This window comes from Lepidochelys kempii, chromosome 6 (assembly GCF_965140285.1).
Source record: "Lepidochelys kempii isolate rLepKem1 chromosome 6, rLepKem1.hap1, whole genome shotgun sequence".
Taxonomy (NCBI): Eukaryota; Metazoa; Chordata; order Testudines; family Cheloniidae; genus Lepidochelys; species Lepidochelys kempii.
The window spans coordinates 91,650,781-91,675,822 of NC_136385.1; the positions used below are offsets into that span (position 1 = coordinate 91,650,781).

At 50.1% G+C, this 25,042-nt stretch overlaps 1 protein-coding gene across 10 annotated transcripts in view; it reads left to right on the forward strand.

Moving 5' to 3' along the window:
* Window positions 1-25,042, forward strand: part of FLVCR2 (FLVCR choline and putative heme transporter 2) — a 66,216-nt gene that overhangs the window by 26,759 nt on the left and 14,415 nt on the right. For 9 of the 10 annotated variants that reach the window (XR_012159501.2, XR_012159496.2, XR_012159498.2 and 6 more), the window contains exons 2-7: window positions 8,173-8,314; window positions 10,047-10,187; window positions 15,714-15,781; window positions 17,343-17,446; window positions 23,462-23,572; window positions 24,435-24,540. Coding sequence is in view for 5 of the 10 variants with exons in the window: in XM_073349228.2 (XP_073205329.1) it covers window positions 8,173-8,314; window positions 10,047-10,187; window positions 15,714-15,781; window positions 17,343-17,446; window positions 23,462-23,572; window positions 24,435-24,540 (672 nt within the window). In the remaining 5 variants the exon portion in view is untranslated. Of the gene's footprint in view, window positions 1-1,999; window positions 3,253-8,172; window positions 8,315-10,046; window positions 10,188-15,713; window positions 15,782-17,342; window positions 17,447-23,461; window positions 23,573-24,434; window positions 24,541-25,042 lie in introns of those variants that run through there. The other variant, XM_073349231.2, reaches the window with a different exon arrangement.

Here is a 25,042-nt window from a genome sequence, read left to right on the forward strand (position 1 = left end):
GAATGGGAGTAAGGAAGTTGGAATCATGTTTGGCTAAGGGTAGTAATGGGAACAGGGACACAGGTGTAAGGCTCTGTGATGTCAGAGCTGGGAAGGAGGATACTAAGGAAGGAAACTGGAATCATGCTTGCTGGAAGTTCACCCCAATAAACATCGAATTGTTTGCACCTTTGGACTTCGGGTATTGTTGCTCTCTGTTCATGTGAGAAGGACCAGGGAAGTAAGTGGGTGAAGGAATAAGCCCCCTAACACTTACTCATGGAAGTTTCCTCCTAACTCCCTCTTTAGTGGTTGAGTTGTGCTCTAAAACATGACATTTGTGCCCCTTGTGTGTGTATTGTTTTAATCCTGCCCAATGCAACAGAATGGCAGGGTTGGTCCCTTTTTATTAGTCATTCCCACTGGTTTACCTTGGTTGGCATCTCTGAGGTAAAGATGAACCCCAAAGTGACACCTGTTGGGAGTCCTGACCCTGGTTTACCGCAGAGCCCCATAATAAGGATAAATTCCAGGGCAGTGCCTGACACATGAGGAGCTTGGTCCGACATTGTGAAGGTTAATAATTTGTACATTAAATGTGTTTCTGGTTCCAGCACTGAAGTGAGATAATGTCTGAAGGACAGAGCATTCTTCCCTGACCCAGGTCTCTTCACTCTTGCATGGAGGAGAGAGAGTGCAGATAAATGGTTTGGTGTATAAAGGGCAGAGACCTTTCCTTTCCCAACTACAAGTATTGGCAGATCACACATATTTATTTGGAAACCTTGATGCTGCCGACGCTGTTTAAAGAAAACATATCCCACAACACACTGATAATCATTAAAGGAGTGTGAAACCTTGATAGTGACGATGAACCTTCAAAGTCTGATTAGCATGAATTACTGGGGTGTTTTGTTTGTTGGGAGGCAGAGTGGACAGTTGTGTGATCCTGGATAAGTCCCTTTCCTCCCTGTGCTTCTCCTTCATTGTCTGTAAAATGGGGGTAGTGATACTAGCTGACCCTCTCAACGGAGGACTGTGAAGATACTGAGGTCTATAGAAATGCTCACTGTTGTTACAGTGGAAGCTAAAAGTTTACAGCAAAACTAATAGGTTTGTTGTGATGATCCTTCTGTGACTGGGGTGCGGAAGGTCAACACTTCATAAGGTTCCTTGCACTGGGAGAAGACACTATCTGATGATGATGATAAATGCATCTCTCTATAACAAGGAAGTTGCCCTAGCTTGAATGCCCCCTCGTTTCCATATTTTTCATAGCTCCTGCTTCTTCTTCCACTGTGAGGATGGGTTTGTGGATGCTCCGTTGGTGATGGTAAAGCATGAATAACTGGGGTTGGGTAGGAAGGAGGTGCATTTTTCATTGCTTCTACCATTCTGGTTAATTTGATGCTGCTAAGTCACATTCAAATGCTTCAGGCTTCAGAAGAGATTTGGAAATGTGTCAGGCAAGTGTGAGAATTGCTTCACGTGCTGCTCTGCAGCTCTCTTTCTGCAGCTCCTAGAAAGCCTTGTGTGTGCTTGGTCGAGTCTGTCACTACCTGGAAAATTTTTTATAGCTTGAAAACAAGATAATGCAGAAATTTAGTGCAACACTGAAGTGAGTAACCACTTCTGCCCCATACAGGGGAGTGTGCGTAAATAACCTCTCTCTGGGAACTGGCAAGAGTTGGGCTGTCCCCAAGCACTCTTTTATGATGTCATGGGGGGGTGAAGAGCACTGGCACACAAAGCTGAAGGAGCGGGAATTGAGCCTTGGTTGCAACACCGCTGCACGCAATGAAATGTGGATAAAAGAGCAGCTTTCGTAGGCAGCCACAAACATGCTGAGTGCACTTTGATTCCCCCTTTATTAGACAAGAGCTCAGGTGTTTGGATCAAAACAGCTGATTTCTCTCTGTTCCTTGAGGAGGGCATTTTAGGCTGGTATCACTATTAGTCCCAGATACTTGTGAGTACTTGGTCTACTGCTGTAAGCCTGATCTGCTATAAGGGTAAGAGCATCTCAGCCCTTTCCAGAAGGGGTTGCTATGGAATGTGTTATAGCCATAGTCAAGCTCCCCTTTCTGGGACCTACCAGGCTGCTGCATTTGGATCCCAACACACTGGGCCCATGCACGTTTAAGCCTCCCTTGGTCTAGGTAGGCTCCAGCACTGTGTCTTTCCTCATCTTAATTAATTAGCCTCTTACATACATACTGAGAACATGAAAAGGGAGAATATGTGTGTGTGTATATATATATATATCATCTTACTATATGTTCTATTCTATGCATCCGATGAAGTGGGCTGTAGCCCACGAAAGCTTATGCTCAAATAAATTTGTTAGTCTCTAAGCCCTGGTCTACACTAGGTCTTTAGATCGAATTTAGCAGTGTTAAATCGATTTAACCCTGCACCTGTCCACACGACGAAGCCCTTTTTTTCAACTTAAAGAGCTCTTAAAATCGATTTCCTTACTCCACCCCCGACAAGGGGATTAGCGCTCAAATCGGCCTTGCCAGGTCGAATTTGGGGTACTGTGGACACAATTAGACGGTATTGGCCTCCGGGAGCTATCCCAGAGTGCTCTATTGTGACTGTTCTGGACAGCACTTTCAACTCAGATGCACTGGCCAGGTAGACAGGAAAAGGCCCACAAACTTTTGAATTTCAATTTCCTGTTTGCATGGTCACCTGCAGCTTGCCATGCTGGCCAGAGTTCATCAGCAGAGGTGACCATGATGGAGTCCCAGAATCGCAAAAGAGCTCCAGCATGGACTGAACGGGAGGTACGGGATCTGATCGCTGTATGGGGAGAGGAATCCGTGCTATCAGAACTCAGTTCCAGTTTTCAAAATGCCAAAACATTTGTCAAAATCTCCCAGGGCATGAAGGACAGAGGCCCTAACAGGGACCCGAAGCAATGCCGTGTGAAACTTAAGGAGCTGAGGCAAGCCTACCAGAAAACCAGAAAGGCAAACGGCCGCTCCAAGTCAGAGCCCCAAACATGCCGCTTCTATGATGAGCTGCATGCCATTTTAGGTGTTTCAGCCACCACTACCCCAGCCGTGTTGTTTGACTCCCTCAATGGAGATGGAGGCAACACAGAAGCAGGTTTTGGGGAGGAGGAAGATGGTAGCTCACAGCAAGCAAGCGGAGAAACTGATTTTCCCGACAGCCAGGAACTGTTTCTCACCCTGGACCTGGAGCCAGTACCCCCCGAACCCACCCAAGGCTGCCCTCCGGACCCGGCAGGCGGAGAAGGGACCTCTGGTGAGTGTACCTTTTAAAATACTATACATGGTTTAAAAGCAAGCATGTTTAATGATTAATTTCCCCTGGCATTTGCGGCTCTCCTGGATGTATTCCCAAAGCCTTTGCAGAAGGTTTCTGGGGAGGGCAGCCTTATTCCATCCACCATGGTAGGACACTTTACCACACCACACCAGTAGCACGTACTCAGGAATCATTGTAGAACAAAGCATTGCAGTGTATGTTTGCTGGCGTTCAAACAACATCCGTTCTTTATCTCTCTGTGTTATCCTCAGGAGAGTGATATCATTCATGGTCACCTGATTGAAATAGGGTGCTTTTCTTAAGGGGACATTCAGAGGTGCCCACTCCTGCTGGGCTGTTTGCCTATGGCTGAACAGAAATGTTCCCCGCTGTTAGCCACAGGGAGGGGTGAGGGGCTAGCGACGTGGTGGGGGGAGGCAAAATGCGACCTTGGAACAAAAGCACATGTGCTGTGTATGTAATGTTAACAGCAAGGTTTACCGTGAAAGAGTGTAGCCATTGTACTAGAAAATGAGTCTTTTTAAATACCACTTTTTTTTTTTTCTTCTCCACCAGCTGCATGTGTTTCAAGGATCACAGGATCTTCTCCTTCCCCGAGGCTAGTGAAGATTAGAAAGCGAAAAAAACACACTCGTGATGAAATGTTCTCTGTGCTCATGCTGTCCTCCCACACTGGCAGAGCACAGACGAATGCGTGGAGGCAGACTATATCAGAGTGCAGGAAAGCACAAAATGACTGGGAGGAGAGGTGGTGGGCTGAAGAGAGGGTGAAGCTGAAAGGTGGCGGCAGCGTGATGAGAGGAGGCAGGATTCAATGCTGAGGCTGCTGGAGGATCAAACCAATATGCTCCAGTGTATGGCTGAGCTGCAGGAAAGGCAGCAGGAGCACAGACCGCTGCTACAGCCCCTGTGTAACCAACTGCCCTCCTCCCCACGTTCCATAGTCTTCTCACCCAGACGCCCAAGAACGCGGTGGGGGGCTTCTGGCCACTCCACCCCAGAGGATTGCCCAAGCAATAGAAGGCTGGCATTCAATAAGTTTTAAAGTGCTGTGTGGCCTTGTCCTTTCCTCCTCCACACCCCCCTGGGCAACCTTGATCATTATCCCCCTATTTGTGTGATGAATGAATAAAGAATGCATGAATGTGAAGCAACAATGACTTTATTGCCTCTGCAAGTGGTGATAGAAGGGAGGAGGGGAGGGTAGTTAGCTTAAAGGGAAGTAGAGTGAACCAAGGGGTGGGGTGTTTCATCAAGGAGAAACAAACAGAACTTTCACACTGTAGCCTGTCCAGTCATGAAACTGGTTTTCAAAGCTTCTCTGATGCACACCGCATCCTCCTGTGCTCTTCTAACTGCCCTGGTGTCTGGCTGTGCGAAACCAGCAGCCAGGCAATTTGCCTCAACCTCCCACCCCGCCATAAACTTCTCCCCCTTACTCTCACAGATATTGTGGAGCGCACAGCAAGCAGTAATAACAGTGGGAATACTGGTTTCGCTGAGGTCTAACCGAGTCAGTAAACTACACCAGTGCGCTTTTAAACGTCCAAATGCACATTCTACCACCATTCTGCACTTGCTCAGCCTGTAGTTGAACAGCTCCTGACTACTGTCCAGGCTGCCTGTGTACGGCTTCATGAGCCATGGCATTAAGGGGTAGGCTGAGTCCCCAAGGATACATATAGGCATTTCAACATCCCCAACAGTTATTTTCTGGTCTGGGAATAAAGTCCCTTCCTGCAGCTTTTGAAACAGACCCAAGTTCCTGAAGATGCGAGCGTCATGTACCTTTCCTGGCCATCCCACATTGATGTCAGTGAAACGTCCCTTGTGATCCACCAGTGCTTGCAGCACTATTGAAAAGTACCCCTTGCGGTTTATGTGCTCGCCGGCTTGGTGCTCCGGTGCCAAGATAGGGGTATGGGTTCCGTCTATGGCCCCACCACCGTTAGGGAATCCTATTGCAGCAAAGCCATCCACTATGACCTGTACATTTCCCAGGGTCACTACCCTTGATATCAGCAGATCTTTGATTGCGTTGGCTACTTGCATCACAGCAGCCCCCACAGTAGATTTGCCCACTCCAAATTGATTCCCAACTGACCAGTAGCTGTCTGGCATTGCAAGCTTCCACAGGGCTATTGCCACTCGCTTCTCAACTGTGAGGGCTGCTCTCATCTTGGTATTCTTGCACCTCAGGGCAGGGGAAAGCAAGTCACAAAGTTCCATGAAAGTGCCCTTATGCATGCAAAAGTTTTGCAACCACTGGGAATTGTCCCAGACCTGCAACACTATGTGGTCCCACCAGTCTGTGCTTGTTTCCCAAGCCCAGAATCGGCATTCCACTGCATGAACCTGCCCCATTAGCACCATGATGCCCACATTGCCAGGGCCTGTGCTTTGAGATGCCCACATTGCCAGGGCCTGTGTCCATGTCCTCATCACTCACGTCACCGCGCTGATGTCACCTACTCACCCAGTATCGCTTTGCCAGGTTCTGGTGCTGCATATACTGTTGGATAATGCGCGTGGTGTTTAATGTACTCCTAATTGCCAAAGTGATCTGAGCGGGCTCCATGCTTGCCGTGGTATGGCGTCTGCACAGAAAAAAGGCACGGAACGATCCTCTGCCATTGCCCTGACAGAGGGAGGGGCAACTGACAACATGGCTTACAGGGAATTAAAATCAACAAAGGGGGTGGCTTTGTGAGAAACTGAATGGCCCCCTCAAGGATAGAACTCAAAACTGGGATTAGCAGGCCGTTGATTTCACGGAGGGAGGGAGGAGAAAATGAATACAAAACAAATCTGGTCTATTTCTTGTTTTGAGCCACTTCATCTATCTTTATACATCTTGCTGGCAGCAGACTGTGCAGTACGACCGCTAGCCATCATCATCTCCTGGGTGCTCAGCAGAAGACTACTAGCCATCATCTTCTGCTAGCTGGAGTTTAAAAGACAGTGCACTGCCAGTCGGACTCAATCGCCACAAGGTGAAACAAGGGAAATGACCTGGCTGAGTCACTCCCATGTTTGCCCAGGCGCCGGTTAAAAGAGCACCCAGGACTACGTCGATGACCGCTACCAGTCATACTGCACTGTCTGCTGCTAAAAGGCAATAAAGTGCTGCTGTGTAGCAATGCAGTACCACGTCTGCCAGCACCCAGGAGACATACGGTGACTGTTAGCTGAGCGGGCTCCATGCTTGCCGTGGTATGGTGTCTGCACAGGTAACTCAAGGAAAAAGGCGCAAAACGATTGTCTGCCCTTGCTTTCACGGAGGGAGGGAGGGAACGGGGACCTGACGATACGTACCCAGAACCACCCGCGACAATGTTTTAGCCCCATCAGGCACTGGGATTTCTACCCAGAATTCAAATGGGCAGCGGAGACTGCGGGAACTGTGGGATAGCCACCCACAGTGCAACGCTCTGGAAGTCGACAGTTGCCTCGGTACTGTGGACACACTCCGCCGACTACATACACTTAGAGCATTTGTGTGGGGACACACACAATCAACTGTATAAAAACGCTTTCTACAAAACCGACTTCTATAAATTTGACCTAATTTCATAGTGTAGACATACCCTAAGGTGCCACAAGTACTCCTGTTCTTTTTGTCTTGGCCTCTCTGGCACACTTCCTGGGCACAGCCTTTCTGTTCCCATTTCTGTGAAAGGGTCTCTCGCCTAGAGTGACCATCTTTTCAAAAAGCAAAAGCGAGACACATGCAGGAGCGCTGCACGCCTTTCTCCTCCTCTGCCCCCTGGCCAGGCCAGAAACTGGAGCTTGACAGTGGTAAGAGCTGCCCAGGGAGCCCAGACCACTGTGGGGAGTCCTGGACCCCCCACCTACCTAGACAGGGTGCCCAAGAGCAGCCCCCAGTCTGTGTCCCTGATCTCTCCCCCCCCCCCGCCCCAGAGATCAGTCTCATACCAGGTGATCTGTTGCTTAGTTACCAGCCTGGCTGGGCAGAATCAGTTTTTTTGGTTTGGCCATATTTATTGTACCGCCTATATAGACCTGTTCAAATGTCAGATTCTTAATATTCAGCACATCCGGCCGTGCAGGTGCCACTCCTGTCTCCTTTGTACATGGAGTATGAAGCAAGAACACAGTACAGGTAACCTGAAAGGTTTAAGCACACAGAGAATTCATTTGCTGAAACAGAATTTGTAAATTGTGCGTCGTCAGTTTCCCCAAATTGTCACAAGGTGAAAAAGGAAATGCCACCCTCTCCCTCTGAGCCTGGCAAATTGGCAACTTATGAGACCGTGTATGCCATGGGGCTGCATACCATTTTCATGGTGATGTCAATGCCACCAATAAAGTGACTCCAAGGTCACAGGTGCTGTGCTTGTTGGACAATGACTATAGCCAGGCTCAGATGCCTCTACTCACAGCCTTTCAAAGTAGGACATCTCAGAATAGGGGCAGGTGCTCAGCAAACACATCTTTGGATTTAGGACGTTATTGGTCTTAAGGATTTCAAACCCTTTGTGTGGCTTTTGATGCTCTCTTTCCTCTTGGGCTTAAACTTCTTAGACTGACTTGAGCCAGTGGAGAAGTTGACAGAGTTAGCAAGGCAGCTGGGGTTGGTTAGTGTCACTCCTACAAGTGTGGGGGCCAGTAGGGTACAGTTTCACACTGGTTATTTGTTGTGGATTCTGCTAAAATAGTAGTTAGTTTCTATTTTATTTTGATTGTTGGATGACTGAGTAGGGGATTTTTGGTTCGAAGACCAAGTTGGACGGGCCCTGGCCAGCCTCTGACTATGCAAAGGCAGGCCACATCTTGGAGCTGAGTCCCTTGATGGTGGTCCTAGCCTGAGGATTGAGGGGGAGGTTCCCCTCACTCTCCATCTAATTCTATCTCTCTCCTGATCTCTCTGCTCAGCTTGGAATTGCAGTGGGCTTTGTTCTCCCTCCCGTTCTGGTTCCCAACTTGGAGGACACACAACAGCTGGCCTACCACATCAGCATCATGTTTTTCATCACTGCAGCTGTGGCAACAGTGCTCTTCATCCTCGTCATCATTGGTAAGGAGGTGAATGTAAATGTGTGGGAGGGATGAAGCTGAGAGGACCAGATTGTGTTTATGGGTCTCTCTATCAGGGAGGGCATGTGACAGCCCACTAGGGGCGATCTGGGGCAGTGCCCCAGCATAGCACCTGCTTCTGTTCACATACAGGGTCACTTCTTCAGCTGGTTAAAGCTGAACCTAAGAAGGGCAGAGGTGATGCCAGTGGGCGGAGCAAAGCACTTTGCACCATGGCTGCTAACTCTTCAGTCTCCTTTGAAGGCACACACCCTCAATTGGTCAGTTTGTTCAAAAGTTAGGAATTTTCTTAGATTCCTCACTAAAACACTTAGCATCTGCAAGCTTTCTAATCTCTCAGTTGGCGAGGAGACTATGTCCCATCCTGGTAGATGATGCCCTGGCCTCAGTTATTCACACCTTCACTTCTCAGGTGGACTACAGCAATGCGATATACCTGGGTATGAAGTCTTCAGTACCTAGGAAACTCCAACTAATACAGAACACTGCAGAATGTCTCCTCAGCAGCACAAGCCAACATGAGCAAACCTGTCCTCTAGTCTCCCATGGAATTTCAGATCAAATTCAAGATCTTGGTCCTTATCTTGGAGGCACTGCATTGCCTGGGTCTAGCATATCTAAAAGATCACAAAGTTCTGAGATGAAGACTGTGGTTGACGGCTCTGCTCCTCTGGTACAATGTAACTCTCTACATTAAGGGTCTTATCTGACCAGGAGACAGAGCTTTATTGGGGGGCTAGTCTGAGACTGTGGAGTGAACTCCCCCAAGAATTAAGGACCATAGAATCATAGAAATATAGGGCTGGAAGGAACCTTGAGAGGTCATTTCATCCATCCTGCCGCTTTGAGGGAGGATTAAGTATACTTAGGCCACGCCTAATGGGTGTTTGTCTAATCTGTTCTTAAAAACCTCCAATGGGGGGAATTCCACCACCTCCCTTGGAAGCCTGTACCAGAACTTAACTACCCTTATAGTTGAAAAGTTTTTTTTCCTAATATCTAACCTAAATCTCCCTTGCTTCCGATTGGCTTGTTGTCCTGCTGTTCTCAGTGGATGAGGAAGAACAACTGGCCACCCTCATCTTTATAACAGCCCTTAACATATTTGAAGACTGTTAGCAGTCCACCAGACCATCTCAAACCTCCCCAGCCTTCCACTCTAAGTACAAAGCATACTTCTTCAACCAGTCTTCTCTAATATATATACAGAGCAACATGTATATTTTATAAAACAACAACAAGCAAGCCCTAAAGTCCTACCAAAACAAAACACTCCATTGCACATGTTTCTTCTCATGGGGAGAGGATAAGAGAAAGTGAAAGTGAGTGAGGGTTGGGGAGAGCGAGTGACAAAGGGATGGGGGATGGAGTGAGTGGAGGCAGGGCCTCAGAGAAGGGACAGGGCAGGGGCGGGGCCTTGGGGCAGGGCAAGGGTGTTTGGGTTTGTGCGATTAGACTGTTGGCAACCCAATGCTGAGCACCGAACAGCTATAAAATTTCAACTGACAGGCAACGACTTTCCCAGCTGCTTCCTCTGAGGGTAGGGGCTAGTAGTGCTGGAGTTTCCTTTATCTTAGATTTCAGAGCACCAGGGAGGTGTGTGTTTTTATAAACCTTGGTTTCCCTGCCTCACCCCACAACATCTCCCCGACTCTCTGGGCCCAGATTCTCTGAGGCCCTATTGTTGACAGGTCCATTCTGTTTGTTTCCAGTGTTCCGAGAGAAGCCCCCGTTTCCCCCAAGCCGGGCCCAGGCCTTGATCCAGTTGAAGCCACCTGAGGAATATTCCTACGTGCAGTCCATCGTCAGGCTGCTCCGCAATACCAATTTTGTCCTGCTGATAGTCGCTTATGGTAAGGTCCAGTCTCGGCTCTGCTAAGTGACAGGTGAAGGCGGAGATCTTCCTGCTACTGTGTGTGCCAGAATGGGTCCTCCCTTGACAATGCTGACCAGTATCTGGCCTGCTAGCAGGAGAAAAATCTTCCTTGCTCACAGTCCCTCCCCCAGGCAGATCTGGAGCAAGTCATTATCTGGAATAACCTGCTCAGTTATAATATGGGTGAAGAGCTGCTAAACGCTTGGCAAGTGCGTGGCCTCCAAGAGACCCCATGGAATCAGCAGGGGGGAAGGGGTTGTGGAGGGACTAGAGTGAGTATGGACATAGCTTGTGGTCTTCAGGAAACCCCCACCCCCAAGAAGCCAGAGGGAGGGAGTTTGTTAAGGTCCCCTCTACTTGTGTTTATCCTGCTAAGTCTGCTGCTCACTTCTCCCTCTGCAGCACTCTCAGAAATGGGCCCCTTGATTTGTTTGCATGGGTATGGTGGGGGCCTGAGGTGGTTCTGCTTTTGACACTATAATTTTGTCATCTGATGAAGCAGTTCCCCTAGTAAGAAGGGGAGGATGACTTTGCTATGGTCTATTGGCTGTGCTCAGTGCCTCTAGTGACCCACCCAAGCGGTGAACAGCAGCCTCTGTACCCCAGTAGGATGTATTCTAGCCAGCTGCAGGGAACTCTAGGAAGTTGTTCTGTGTGTGAATGTGTCACACTTGGTTCTAGGTGTGACAAGGTTTCTGGCATAGGCTGGCTCTGTTCTCAGTGCCTGGCAACAGAAAGCTCCTTGTTGGAGAAGCCCCTCAGGAGAAGGGAATAATGGGATACACAGTACATAGGGAAAGCTTCTGGTTGCGGTGTGGAGCACAGTCAGGGATTTCCAGCCCCCTCACAGGTTTTTCTGCCAACACAAGTAGCTAATGGAACATCTGAGTTATTAACAAGGGCTGGGGACAGTGTGATGTTCGCTTTGGAGCTGCAAAAGGCCTACTAGGTCATTTAGTCCTTTCTCCCTGGGGAGTGCAGTAGAGCTTTCTAGAAGTGACCCTCAGATGTCCCAGGTTACTCCTGCCATTTCCCAGATCACTTAGTCCTGTACTGCAACTTCTCTTCCCCTCTCCCATCCGGCTGCCCCCGAGCTTCGTATCGAGGAGCTGGAGACAGTCCCAGGATTGTTCTGTGTCTGATGCCTTCTGAGAAAATCAGATACAGACGTTGGCTGAAAGTCTGTCCTTGATGTGCCCATCAAACTGTGTGGGTGTAAGTGTGAAGGGGAAGGGATCAGTTACTAGTTAGAGTGACCCAGTACTGGTGATGAGAAGGGCCTCTCAGTGTGAAGAGTTTCTTTAGAATCTGTTCTTCCTTGTATAATTTCTCCTTTTAGAGCAGGGGTTGGCAAACTTTTTGGCCTGAGGGCCATATCTGGGTATGGAAACTGTATGGGAGGCCATGAATGCTCACAAAATTGGGGGTTGGGGTGCAGGAGGGGATGAGGGCTCTGGCTGGGGGTGCAGGCTCTGTGATGGGTCCAGAAATGAGGAGTTCAGTGTGCGGGAAGGGCCTCCGGGCTGGAGCAGGGTGTTGGAGGGTGTGTGTGTGTGTGTGTGTGGGGGGGGGGTTAGGGGTGCAGGTTCTGGGGTGGGGGCTGAGGATGAGGGTTTGAGGTGCAAGAGGGTGCTCCTGGCTGGGACCAAGGGGTTCGGAGGGCAGGAGGGGGATCAGGGCTGGGGCAGGGGCTTGGGAGGGAGTCAGGGGTGCAAGCTCTGGGTGGCGCTTACCTCAAGCAGCTCCCAGAAGTAGCGGCATGTCCCTCACTCCGGCACGGCTAGGCAGCTCTGTACGCTGCCCTGTCTGCAGGCGCCACCCCTGCAGCTCCTATTGGCTGTAGTTCTTGGCCAATGGGAGCCGTGGGGGCAGCGCTTGGGGTGGGGGCAGCATGCGGAGCCCCTTGACTGCCCCTACGTGTAGGAGCCAGAGCAGGGCATACTACTGCTTCCAGGAGCTGCGCAGAGCCACGGTACACACAGAGCAGGCAAGCCCGACCCCCGCTCCCTGACTGGAGTGGAGCAAACCTTGGATCCTGCTCCCTAGCAGGAGCTCGAGGGCCAGATTAAAATGTTGGCAGGCTGTAGTTTGCCCACCCCTGCTCTAGAGTCACTGGGGGATTTGAAAAGGCTGTTTAGTGACTTTGACACTTCAAAGTCTCTTCCTCCTGGCTTGTGTTTTTTTTCTCCTCTGCTCACTTGGTTCTGCCCGACTCACCCTTGACTTTCAGTTCCCTAACAATAAAGATAAAGCGACTGAGACTTAAAGGGCCCAAAGCAATGAAGTGCTTTGTGCGTGTCTGAGGGCTTGTCTGCACTTACAGCACTGCATGGGTGCAGCTGCGCCACTGTAGCGCTTAATGAAGACGCTACCTACGCTGATCAGAGAGTACTCCACCTCCCTGGGAGGCGGTAGCTATGTTGATGGGTGAAGCCCTCCTCTTAAGATAGTGCTGTCTACCCCGGGGTTAGGTTGGTATAAATGCATCGCTCATGTGTGTAGTGTGACAAAGCTCTGTCCTTGCCTCCGTGGGTCCTGCGTTTCCTGGCAGATTTCTCTAGCCTCAGAGGCTCACTGTGACCCTGTATGTAACCCTTCTTTCTCTCGGGCCAAGGGTCAGAGTCTGCTGAGACATTTTCATCATAAGCCAGCAAAGGAAATGAGGAGAAGTTATCCTTCCTTGCATAGGATCTGTTATCTCCCAGTCTCAGTGATTAATCAGGGGGCAAAGTTGCAGGGGGGAGGGAGCCTAGGCCCACCCTCTACTCTGGGCTCCAGCCCAGGGACCCTAATAGTATCAGCTATGGTAGCTGACCTTTTAGAAACATGACGTGTACAATTCCCTGGGCTACTTCCACCACAGCAGCCCTCACTTCCTCAAGCTCCACTTCACCCTTACCTCAGGGCCTCCTTCCTTGTAACTGATATGGTGTGTACTACTCAGCCTCTCCAACAGCATAACTAACTTCCTTGCTCCTGACATGCACACCCACCTGACTAACTGGGAGGCTTTTAACTAGTTTCAGCCAGCCCCTGATTGGCTTCTGGTGTCCCAATCAACCTAGCCTTCTCCCTGCCTTCTGGAAAGTTCTTAATTGGCCCCAGGTGTCTTAATTGACCTGGAGCAGCTGCCATTTCACTTATCCTGGTACCAGGGATTTGTTTAGCCTGGAGCTAATATATCTATCTCCCACTACTTTTCTATAGCCATCTGGCCTTGCCCCGTTACAGTAGATATTTCATAGGTTAACATGCATTGTTTGACATGCAGCTTTGAGTTGAAACAACGGTAGGTAGAGGACATGTGCTGACCTTTCATGCTCCTTCTTCCTATCCCTGAAGCTACAGCCAGTGAAGTGTCCCTTAGTAAACTCTGTGTTCCAGAGTGGGGGGTGAAGTGGGCCAACAGCCTCGTCAGATTCCTCTGTGCATTCCTTCCAGGGCCAAATCTTGTGAAGAGCAAGGTTCAGCACTCTGGGGTATGTTCCTGCTGCCGGCTCCCATTGCAGAGTTTTCCCTGGTGTCCCTCCTATCTTATCTCTCTGGAGGTTACTGACCCACCTGGAACTCACTCTTGCACTAGGTGTCTTTTGGAGTGAATGGGATGGGTGTTTCCTGTCCAGAGATCATGTCAGAAACTGATAACATGCTGATCCCCTCCTTTGCTGCTGCGCCTCTCAGGAGTTCATGCCGTTCAATCTGGCTCAGTCTCCCTTGCGGCTATGTGTGTCTGTCTACTGGATATATTCTACTCTAGTTAGATCCCTGTACCACACTCAGCACCATGACCTAGTTCAATGTGTTGGCAGAGGCTGGACATGGGGGAGATGTGAACTTCCCTCCAGCTGCTGCTGCTGCACCACTCAAGGCTTTTTGAGATCAAAGCGCTTCATAAACGCTGGTGTGTGTGGGTGAGGGTGTCGCCACTCTACTGTTGGGGGAAACTGAAGCATGGGGAAAGGAAGTAACTTGCTGCAGGTTGCAGAGGAGGAGTCAGTGTCAGAGCTGGGATTAGAGCTCAGGAGTTCCTGTCTCCCCATCCTGTGCTCAGGCTACTATACTCCTCCTTTCTTCTGTACCCTGGGGTGCTTCCTGCTGTTCACTCAGGCTTTGAGAGAGAGAGAGAGGATGGGGGTGTGGGAATTTTGCACTTGACTGGGTTTTAAGGATTGCAGATGTCTCGACACAGGGACTTTAAACCTTGTTTATCCCGAGCACAGGGATGTGTGGTCTGTGACTGGTGGAACCTATGATCCCCACCCACTGTCACAGTGATCACTGAAGCCTTAAAGAGAAACCAGTTGCAAATGTGCATGACTTTCTGAGAAGAGGATTGAATTGACCATTATGGGTTTTGCCCACATGGGAAAGCTTTTTCAGCTTAATTTATGGTGAGAAATTAAATCAGTAGAGTAATACTGGTATGACCCCCTGTGTGGACACTTTTATTCTGGTGTAAGGGTGGCTTTTTTGGTGTAGCTTGTATCCCTTGGGAAGGGGTTTAAACTAAAGCAAAGCGACTTTTATAGTGGAATAAAGTGTCCACACAGGGGTAGGGTTATACTGGCATTACCATCTCTTTAAGACATCAGTAATCTTTATGTGTGACTGATCATATTTTCCCAAGTACACAAGCCCATAGTGGCTTGGGAAGGTGCTGTTACTGCTCAGCAAACTGCTTAGCTCCTACTCAGTTACTAGGACTTCTTGGCTGGAAGAGCCCACTTCTTCTGGCTATTGCTGTGGGGAGTGAGCGAGTTCCGCTTTGTGAGGAAGCCTCCAGCTGGGACATCTCTTCCAGCTCACACTAGGTCACTGGCCTTGGCACTGCAATGTTAATTGGATCTGAGCTCCTCAAGGGAGGCTCTGCCAGCCCAGCACTAATCTGGGTGTGAGGTTGGAATTCTCTCTTGGCTGGTTGGAGTAGGTGGTAAATGAGTTCAGTCAAGAATGAGTCTGGCTATGAGCAGCTTACTGACCCCAACATAGCCCAGGCCAGTCATTCTGCGGCTGTCATGCTAGGGCAGGAGATGGAGGTCAGGAGAGCTCATTTGTGAGCTGTGCCACCCAGTGGTTAGAGAAGAGTGATTGTACTAGAGGGAGGAGGTGCTGGGGCCTGGATCCACTGAACCCCCTATCAGCTCTAAAAAGTGTGCGACCTCCCTCCACTCAGATAAAAAGCAACTCTGAGACTGCAGGGTTTGGCCCGTTCACTGAGCTGAGATATAACTTGCCTTGGCTGGCCCAGCAGCCCCTCACCTTCCCTCCAAATGTAGCCCTTCTGCTAGCTGACATGGCGAAGGCAGCCAGTTGTTCTGCAGGCTCCCCAGCCCCGTTGTAAAACCCTGTGCTCACACTCTCAGTGCCTGATGCCTGGGTCTCTTCTGCATCTCAGGATTAGAACATCCACACTCAGTGGAGCCCTCTCTAGGTCCCCAACCTTTCTTTACCCAGCAGGAGAATGGCAGGCTGTGAATATGCTGTGTTTTTATCCACCTCTCAGGTTTGAACACTGGTTGCTTCTATGCCCTGTCCACTCTGCTGAACCGCATGGTGATCCAGAACTATCCAGTAAGTACCTGTGACATGCTCTCCTACAGCATTGCTGTCAAAAGAAAGTTTGTATAGGGCACAGTGCAACAGCACCTCCTGCTGAGAGAGACTGGTACTGGAGCTACGGTGCATTTCCTCTGCATCAACCAGCGCTCCTATCCCTGTTCCTTGCACCATCTTCTGCTGGAAGAGAATTGGGCTGGTGAGCTCCACCAAGGGCTATGCCCCTATACCATAATCAGTTGGGCTTTCTTCTGTTAACTCACCCAATCACTGCTTGTGCCCTATTCCCTACAGCAGCAGTTCTCAATCTTTTTCTTTCTGAGCACCCCCTCCAATATGCTACAGAAATTTCAGGGCATGAGGGGTGGGGGGGTGTCTGGGCTTCAGCCACTGGGCCAAGCGGGAGGAGCTCGGAGTTCTTCCCTGAGGGGCACCAGGGCTCGGACTCTGGCCCCCGGGCAGGCCTCAGGCATAGGCATAGTTTGACTTCTGTTTTGGGGAGGGCGGAACCTGGCGGAGCTTGGGCCAGCTCTGCACAGTGGGGTCTGGGGAGGGAGCACCAACTCTACCCCCTGACTCACCTCAGCAGGCCACCCAGGATTGCAGGGGGGTGCACCCAAAAATTATAACTCAAAGGGGGTGGGGTTTCAGCTCAAAAAGTTTGAAACTGCTCAGGGTGCGGGTTGGGGATAGCTAGTAGCTGTGTGCAGAGAGGGGTGTAGCTGAAGGTGCAGGCAGAGGGGCAGCTAGGGGCTGTGTGGTTGCTGCTCCCTGAAGGCTGTGCTGGTCCTGGAGCTGGGTCCCCCTGACAGGGCCGCTCTTACCAGCTGCAGGAGTAATCAAAGGGTGCTGGGAGCTGAGGAGCAGCCGCAGCCCCGGGCACTATCAGCAGCAGGAGATGGGGGAGTGCCAGGGCCAACTGTTTCATGGCACCAGCCAGAGCAGCAGCAGCTGCCCTGCACTGCCCGTCTCCAGCTTCCCGCCTCCGACCTGGCCAGGAGCAGGGGGGAGAGAAGAAGGTGGGAGTGTGGAGCCGCTCCCAGGGCTGCCCCAGTCTGGTTATGGAACTGCAGTTTGGCGGGGCAAAGCCCCTCATGCCCCCCCCAAACTGCACCCATGGGTTATGGGCTTTGCCTTGTGGGGCACCAGGGCTCAGGCTCGCAAACCCCCTGAAATCGGCTCGTGGACCCCCAGAAGGCCATGGACCACTGATTTGAGAACCGCTGCCCTACAGCACTACCAGCTGGGAGCCTCCTGACAGTCATTGCTCCTGCACCTTTCACTACTTTGCCTTCCCATGGAGGAGAGGGGAGTGCTCCATAGCTAGGGCTTCTGTAACTTTCCCTAAAGCACCTACTGCTGGGAAAGGCTAGGACTGGGATACCTGGGAGCATCTTTTCTCTGGGGTTACCCTACATTCCTAGTAAATCCTGAACAAGCTGACCCAAAAACCAGTACTGGACAGCAAGCTTTGAAAGGCCTTTAGTATCTCCTCCTCTGAGGCCCTTTCAGCCATCCATCCCTGCTTGCTGTTGGCCATTAACTAGTTCCTGTATTGATGTGTGTCTTCCCACAGGGGGAGGAGGTGAATGCTGGAAGAATTGGACTCACCATTGTAGTGTCTGGCATGGCTGGAGCTCTGCTTTCTGGCATCTGGTTGGATAAAACCAAAACCTACAAGTAAGTCCCTTGCACTCGTTTCTCCACAACTCCATCCTACTCTCTGCCACATGGAAGGCAAACCCCAGGGGAGGCAGCTCTGCCTTTCAATGGCTTGACAAGGTGGGTGAAGTAATATCTTTTATTGGACCGACTTCTGTTGGTAAGAGAGACAAACTTTCAAGCTTGTTACAGAGCTCTTCCTCAGGTCTGGGGCAGCCTGGTGGGGGAGAACAACTGAACAATCACCCTGCAGTAAAAGCAAGAATTTGGAGCAGCATATTAGCTCATTTGGGGAGTTTCCTGAGCCCAGGAGATAACAGCCACACTTTTTGGTTCTGGAGCTACTCATTCCTTCTTTGATGCACAAGGTACTGGAGCTACTTCTCCAGGATTCCTATGTGCCTCTGGTTTATTTCTGGTGTTCATAGAATCATAGAATCATAGAATATCAGGGTTGGAAGGGACCCCAGAAGGTCATCTAGTCCAACCCCCTGCTCAAAGCAGGACCAATTCCCAGTTAAATCATCCCAGCCAGGGCTTTGTCAAGCCTGACCTTAAAAACCTCTAAGGAAGGAGATTCTACCACCTCCCTAGGTAACGCATTCCAGTGTTTCACCACCCTCTTAGTGAAAAAGTTTTTCCTAATATCCAATCTAAACCTCCCCCACTGCAACTTGAGACCATTACTCCTCGTTCTGTCATCTGCTACCATTGAGAACAGTCTAGAGCCATCCTCTTTGGAACCCCCTTTCAGGTAGTTGAAAGCAGCTATCAAATCCCCCCTCATTCTTCTCTTCTGCAGGCTAAACAATCCCAGCTCCCTCAGCCTCTCCTCATAACTCATGTGTTCCAGTCCCCTAATCATTTTTGTTGCCCTTCGCTGGACTCTCTCCAATTTATCCACATCCTTCTTGAAGTGTGGGGCCCAAAACTGGACACAGTACTCCAGATGAGGCCTCACCAATGTCGAATGTGTTGTGTTTAGGGATTAATGGGTTTGGGTCTGGCCTATCATGAGGGTAGAGATTATTTGTGTGTGGACAGACAAACATCCGCTTCCACCAGATAAGAACTTACACAGAGTTGTCTTGTCAAGGGCTGTACAGAGGGAGCTGAAAGGAGGAGAGCTGCTTTTTGGGAGCTGGGGCAGGGCCAGAGCAACCTGCATAGGCACGAAAGGCTAGGGTTCGGGTATGAATTGTCAGTGTGTGGGAGATTTCTTTGGGGAAGGGTAGGTGGGAGAGCAGGGGTCTGGGGAGCCCCTCCTCCTTGGGAGAAAGGGGGTAAGTTGAGGGTGCATTTCTCTCAGGGAAACAGAGCGAGGCAGACTTCCATGTCTGATTTCTTTCTTGCTGTCTTGTCTTGTGTCTGGAAGCTGAGAGAGAGCAGTGTGGTGTTCTGCCCCTGCATGGCTCTGGTCAGGTTCCCAGTACCCTGGGAAGAAAGGGGTAGAAATGGCCCAGGGCTGCTTTGTCAAGGCTGAGATAGTTCCCAGCGTGGCAGGAACCATACAGTACCAGACCTGTTCTCTGCCTCACAAACCAGCATCTGAGAGTCTCTGTTCTAATTAGTGAAAGGTCCATTGAGTCCTGTGCCCAGAGGCACTTTGTGTGTGTGTGTGTGTGAGAGACACCTTATTGAAGGCAGAGTCTTATGGAGCGATGCATGTGGGGGTGGGAACTGGGGTCAGATTAGGGTTTGGTACTTATGGGGACACTTGGCAGAACGTGCTGCCATCTGCGAATGTACAGCTAAAGGTCCCTGTGTTGCCTGCAACTTTAGCCTGGGGGCTTTCCCAGGGGCCAGATCTTTCTTGGTGGGAGTCTCTGCTACCCTAGTTCACTCAATCTTTATGCAATGAGCCTTGACTGGCCTGATTACAGTGAGCCCCCGTATGCTAGCTAGGGATCTGGGTGATCAACTTCCCCGCACCAACTGGCTTTGTTAAGGTGGTGGTAACCTGCTTCCCTTGCAGGCCAGAGTAGACAGGGCTTTATTCTAATAGCAGGAGATGGGAAGAAGGCTGCTTCCATGATCTTTCCCTTCCAGGACCCACCACAGCATTTATTCTGGCTCTGGTAGCATGGCCTATCCACAGTAAGGGAAAACTTCCCAGGACCTTCTACCCCTGGGTGGGTATGTTTAGGGCCCACAGCTTGTTTGGGTATCCCCAGCTGTAGTTCCAGCCATCAGTACTGGCAGGTCCAGGGACCAAGTCTAGAGCAGAAACTGATCTTTTGGGCCAACCCTGAGATGGCAGATGAGGACTCATGGGGGTACTGGGGAGCAGGGAGAAAAGCTGGAGCAAATGATCACTAGATAGGCTGGCCAGTCACTTACTTCTGTTTCTGGATGCTGTGTGCAGCTGGGCTGGGTTAATGTGCATTTCTTTTGGCAGCTGTGGCTACTGTAACCCTATGGGTGGGAACACACGCTGTCACTAACTGCATTTTTGCTGCTCTGTAATTTGCAGCCCCTAACAACTCTGTCATGCTGGCAACATGGCCCAGACTGGCACAGCTATGGCATGTGACATTCCCGACTCTCCCAAATGGAGCTGTATTGCTGCACAGAGATCACAGTGTAAGGGATTTGTGGTTGCACAGTAGGAGCTGGGAGTCCACTCTCAGCAGTGTGAAAATAATCCCCAGTTTGTTCGGAGGGCTGTCATGGGCAGAATGAGTGTGTTTTGTTAGTGCTGGGATTGCCAGCATGGGGTGGGCTAAATTAGTCTTCGGTGCAACCCTGCTGACTAACTTTAGGGAGATGGTAGGATAAACAGCCTAGTGTGAGGAGGGCACTGCCAGGAAATTGGGCTGGTTCAGGCTGTTCATAGGGGTTTCTGTAAAACAGCAAATATTAACAGAACCTTTCCACTGAGAATAAATTTAAAATTCTGAAAAAGCCTGTTGTTTAAATTACCAGTTCCAAGAGGTCAGATGCTATGGTGATGTGGGGTTGGGGGTGACACAGTGTCACGGACCCAAAGGCTGGGCTATGAGAATCAGGAAACAAAACTACCAAATCCTGTGTCACTTGCCAAGCTGAGAGAAAAGAGTGAACATCCCCCTCCCCTTATCAAAGTAGGGAAGGGCAGTACTCAAAGTTTATTTACCTTGAATTTGCATGAAAGACTAATGCCACTAGGTTGGCTTCCCTGTCTCCCTTAGCCAGGAATGGAATGGCCACGCATTCTCTCCTCCTGCCTGTCAGGAGGGTTTGTGAGTTAGCCCCAGGGTTTCAGAGCTGCTGTCTTTTTGTTTTTTGTTTTTGTTTTTTTTTTAAATCTGGGGTGCATATTTCATTCTGGAAAGCTCATGTTGTGCTCTCACTGAATGTGGTCTGTCAGCAATTAAAAGCTTTGGCAGCTTCTCTGAGTGCAGAGAGACCAGGCCAGCTCTCAAAATAACACATTTTGGCCTCTAGCTTGGTTCCAAGGGTGGGTCAGTGGGGTATATGTTCACTGTGTTGTGTGTAATTTCATCTCCAGTCAGATACAGTCTGTGGTGGAAACCAGAAACCTCCCTGCACCCTCAAGTTTCTGGTTGGGGAGACTTAGATAGTGGGAGGCCACTGGTTTACTCCTTGGGGAATTCTGCCCCCCTGTGTGTGCGCAAAATTCACAGATTTCTTTGCTACCCTGCAGAAAAATGACTTTCTAACAGGGAAGCAGAGGGAAGCTGCAAGAGTGGTCATGTGCCCCTCCCCAACAGTGGGATCGTGTGTTTCAGGTGCCTGGAGCAGCAGGGAGAGAGGTAGATCACTGCAGAGGTTGGGGGGCATTCAAATGCCCTGGGCCAGTGCTGGGTCAGACCCCCCCATGCCCAGCCAGAACCCGACACTCCTCCCCGCTGAGCCTTACCCCCTGCACCCAGCCCTCCTCAGCCCCACCTGGTGGCTTCTACCCTGTAGCAGGCTCAGCTACTAGTCCCAGTGCGGCGGGGGGTGGAGAAGAGTGCACTTCCCCCCCTGCACAGATTGACAAGGGCAGGGTCAGACCCACCCCCAGAAACCTTCCCGGGCTCCGCACCACCCCCTTCCCACTTCCTGACCCCATCGCTCTTCAGCTGCGGCGGGAGGGGTCACTATATTGGGAGCTGCATCCCTGTCTGTCCAACCCCAATGCATTCAGACTCCCCCATTCCCAGACCCCCCCTGCACCCAGCCCTACCTGCTGAGCCTCATCCCGCCTGCGTCCGGACCCTGCCAAGCCCCTGCCCCCTCATCCCTACATCCGGACCTCCACCCCTGCACCCAGACCACCCCCTCACTCAGCCCCCTGCACTCAAACCCCCACCCCAATGAGCCTCACTCCCATGCACCTGCTCCACCCTGATGAGGCCTCTGCACCTGGGTCCCCACTCCACTGAGCCCCAACCAGCTGCACCTGGACTCCCATCTCACCAAGCCCCACTGTCCCTGCACCCAGACCCCCCCCCACTGATCCCCCCCACACCCAGACTCCACCTGCCGAGCCCCATTCCCCCACACTTTTAATTTTTAATCTAAAGTTAGGATTAACTGAATTATAAATGCTGTTTTGTTTTTAAATGCTCCTACTGACAGGGGTATTACTTGAATTTTATAAAACTAGTATAGCAAAATCCCAAATACTGAAAATGAAGGCCCTGATCCTGCAGATACTTAAGCAGGTGCGTAACTTGACTCACGTGAATAGTCCCATTGATTTTAATAATGGTTAGTGCTTACAGTTAAACATGCACATAAGTGTTTGTAGCACCAGGAGCTAAAATTATAATTTCAATTAAAAAAAAATCTCTTAGGGACATAAAATCTTTGTCTCGTCAAAACAAAATTGCTTCGGTGTTAGACTAAATAACTTTTCATTGTTTTCTGCATATTAAACCAAGATATTGTGAACTTTTTTATACATACCAGCCAAAACGTTCAAAACTAGGAGCCTAAAGTTCCAGAGCCTGTATTTAGGCACTTAAGTGACGCAGGAGCATAAGTCCCACTGACTTCAAAGTGTGCAAACCACGATGGTGTATAGCCTAGTCAAAGAATTTCACCTTTCTTGACTTGTGGCAGTTCAGTATATCAGGATGGGGTGTTGGTTGCAAATATAGGAAAGGCGATTTGCTTATCAGTTTTGTGTTTGAGCATGAGGTGTTCTTACAGTAAGGGTTTTGGTGAGGCCCTGGCTTGTTTTTTCAGCAAAGATTAGCATTTTAAATGTGAAGCTTTTTATTAGAAAAAATCTCTATGCAAAATGTGAAATTCTGCTAACAATGAGGATACTAGAGAAACCAGTACAGAGCATCTACTGTAGCAATTTTAAGCTGTAAAACGGGAAGAAGGTAAAGAACTAGCAACATGTGAATAAAAAATCTGATTTAAATTAAAAATAGAGTTTTTTAAATGTTTGTTTTGTAAATCCAAGTTTTTTATTAATGCTGATAGTTGTTTTACTTCCATCAGTTTTAGTTTGGATACAGAGTTTCAGTTGGATACAGAATTCACCTTCACTTCCTGTCCTAACTATTGTACTATGCTGCTCTGGGCTGCTAAACAGTTGCTAGGTAGGGGAAGTGGTCTCTGTGTATAGGCTGGAATCAGTTTCTAAAGCTCTTGCTGGAAAACATTAGTTAATAGCCTGTCCCTTGGCAATGGGGAATTCTCTGGTAGAGCCTAGGCTTATCCCTCGTCTTCCAGGTTGCCTCAATTTCTTTCTCTACAGAAGAGATGTTCTTCCCAAACAAGGGAATCTTCCATTTGGTCTTGCACCATTGGGATACAGGGGAGTCAGGACTCCTGGGTTCCATTCTTGGTTCTGCCACTGACCTACTGAGTGACCTTGGGCCGAGTCCCTTTCCTCTCTGTTGCCTCAGTTTTCCCTGTTGGTGTGAGAGAGAGGTTTTTCCTCCTTTTCCTCCCAGGGAGGTGGAGGGTTGTGAAGCTTCCCTTGCTAGCATGTGTAAAGTGCATTAAGATCCTTGGATGGGAAGGGCTAGAGAAGAGTATTGAATGAAAGCTAAAAAGGCCTGTTCCTGACTGTGCCTTGTCTTGCAGGCAGACGACGCTGGCGGTTTACATCATGTCTCTGGGGGGCTTGGTGGCCTATACCTTCACCCTGAGCCTAGGCCACCTCTGGGTGGTCTTTGTGACCGCAGGCATGCTGGGGTAAGTTCACATGCAGTCTGCTTTCCCGAGAATTTATTCTCCCTCCCGTGTGGGAGCTGACCCTAGGAAGGAATAGAGACTGCCTAATTTAGCCCAGGCTTTTTGCTGCCTCCCACATTAATCTGGAAACACCCTTTCCCTCTGGCCCCTGCAGTGGCATAGAAGGGAAGGCAGAGGTGTCACAGTCCAGAAGCTGCAGAGGCCAGGGTGGGGCAGGCTCTATATGGAAGAAGGATAAGGTGTTGTATTCTCCCCAAGTCTCTCCTGGATCCTCTGACTGGGAGAGCTGAAGGACGTGCGCAGCAGCCCCTACTACTTCTCCCTGTCCCAGCTGGCTCTGAACACTCTGCCAGGCTGGATACCTCTGAACATGGTGAAATGTTTGTCAGGAAGCAGGTGGGACTGTGGCCTTCCAGACCTTGGAGAGAAGGAATGAGAACCATGGTCATAGCTAGGTTTCTAAAATAGTCTTCGGCTGGGCGGCATCCCATCTAAGTCACTTCCAGGCTTTTACTTTCCAAGCTAGCATTAACATTCTGACTCCGATGCCACTGGCTGACCCCACTTCCTGGCAGCAATAGGTGGCTCCCTGCCCCCCGCGTGCCTCTCTTCTCCCTGCCCCTTCAGGCCTGGCCTTCTGCACTGCGGCTGCAGGCACAAATATTTGTGGGTTGGGACTAGAGTTCCGACCATGGCCGTGTGGTCAGTGAATCCGGTGGCTGGAGGGACAGCATGATGATGGGGGATCAGTCCTGTGCAGTCACTGAATTAGGAGGAAATAGGGATCAGAGCCACATAGTCCTTTCCCTGCTTCTCCCTCCACCAGCTGCTGACTGTTGTTTTTCTGTGTACCGCTGTGCAGGTTCTTCATGACAGGGTACCTACCGCTGGGTTTTGAGTTTGCGGCAGAGTTAACATACCCAGAGTCAGAAGGAACGTCTTCAGGCCTCCTTAATGTATCGGCACAGGTATGTTCTCCCCTGCACCTCGCCCAGCACTGCTAGAATGCCCTGCTAGGCCCAAGAGGATTCCTGTTCCACAGGGGTACAGTTCGGACCATTGGTCAATCCACTGCACTATCCTGCTCTATCACAGAGAGCATCTGATGCTCCAGAGAGAGGCCATGCTTCAGCCCCAGGCCTTTGCTTTCTTGTTTTATTGCTGTCAAAACTGGAATTTAATCTTCAGCTTCAGTGGCTTCTCACCCCCTCCCTTGCCCCAGAAAGTTCTTCAGGATGCTGGAGCTCCTTGCCCCTCTGCACTGTCACTGCCAGCAGTTTAGGATCCCCCTCTCCTTGGGTGACAGGGGATTCCAGCCAGCAGGCTCTGTTGTCCTCCCCCTAGCCAGAAGGAGGCACGTCATCCAAATTCAGCCCTTGTTTGTAACCCAGCTTCAGCTGAATGGACAAACGGCTGCAAGTCTGGGGTTCTAAGTCCTTATTAGACCTGGCAAGCTCTTCAGTAAGCTGC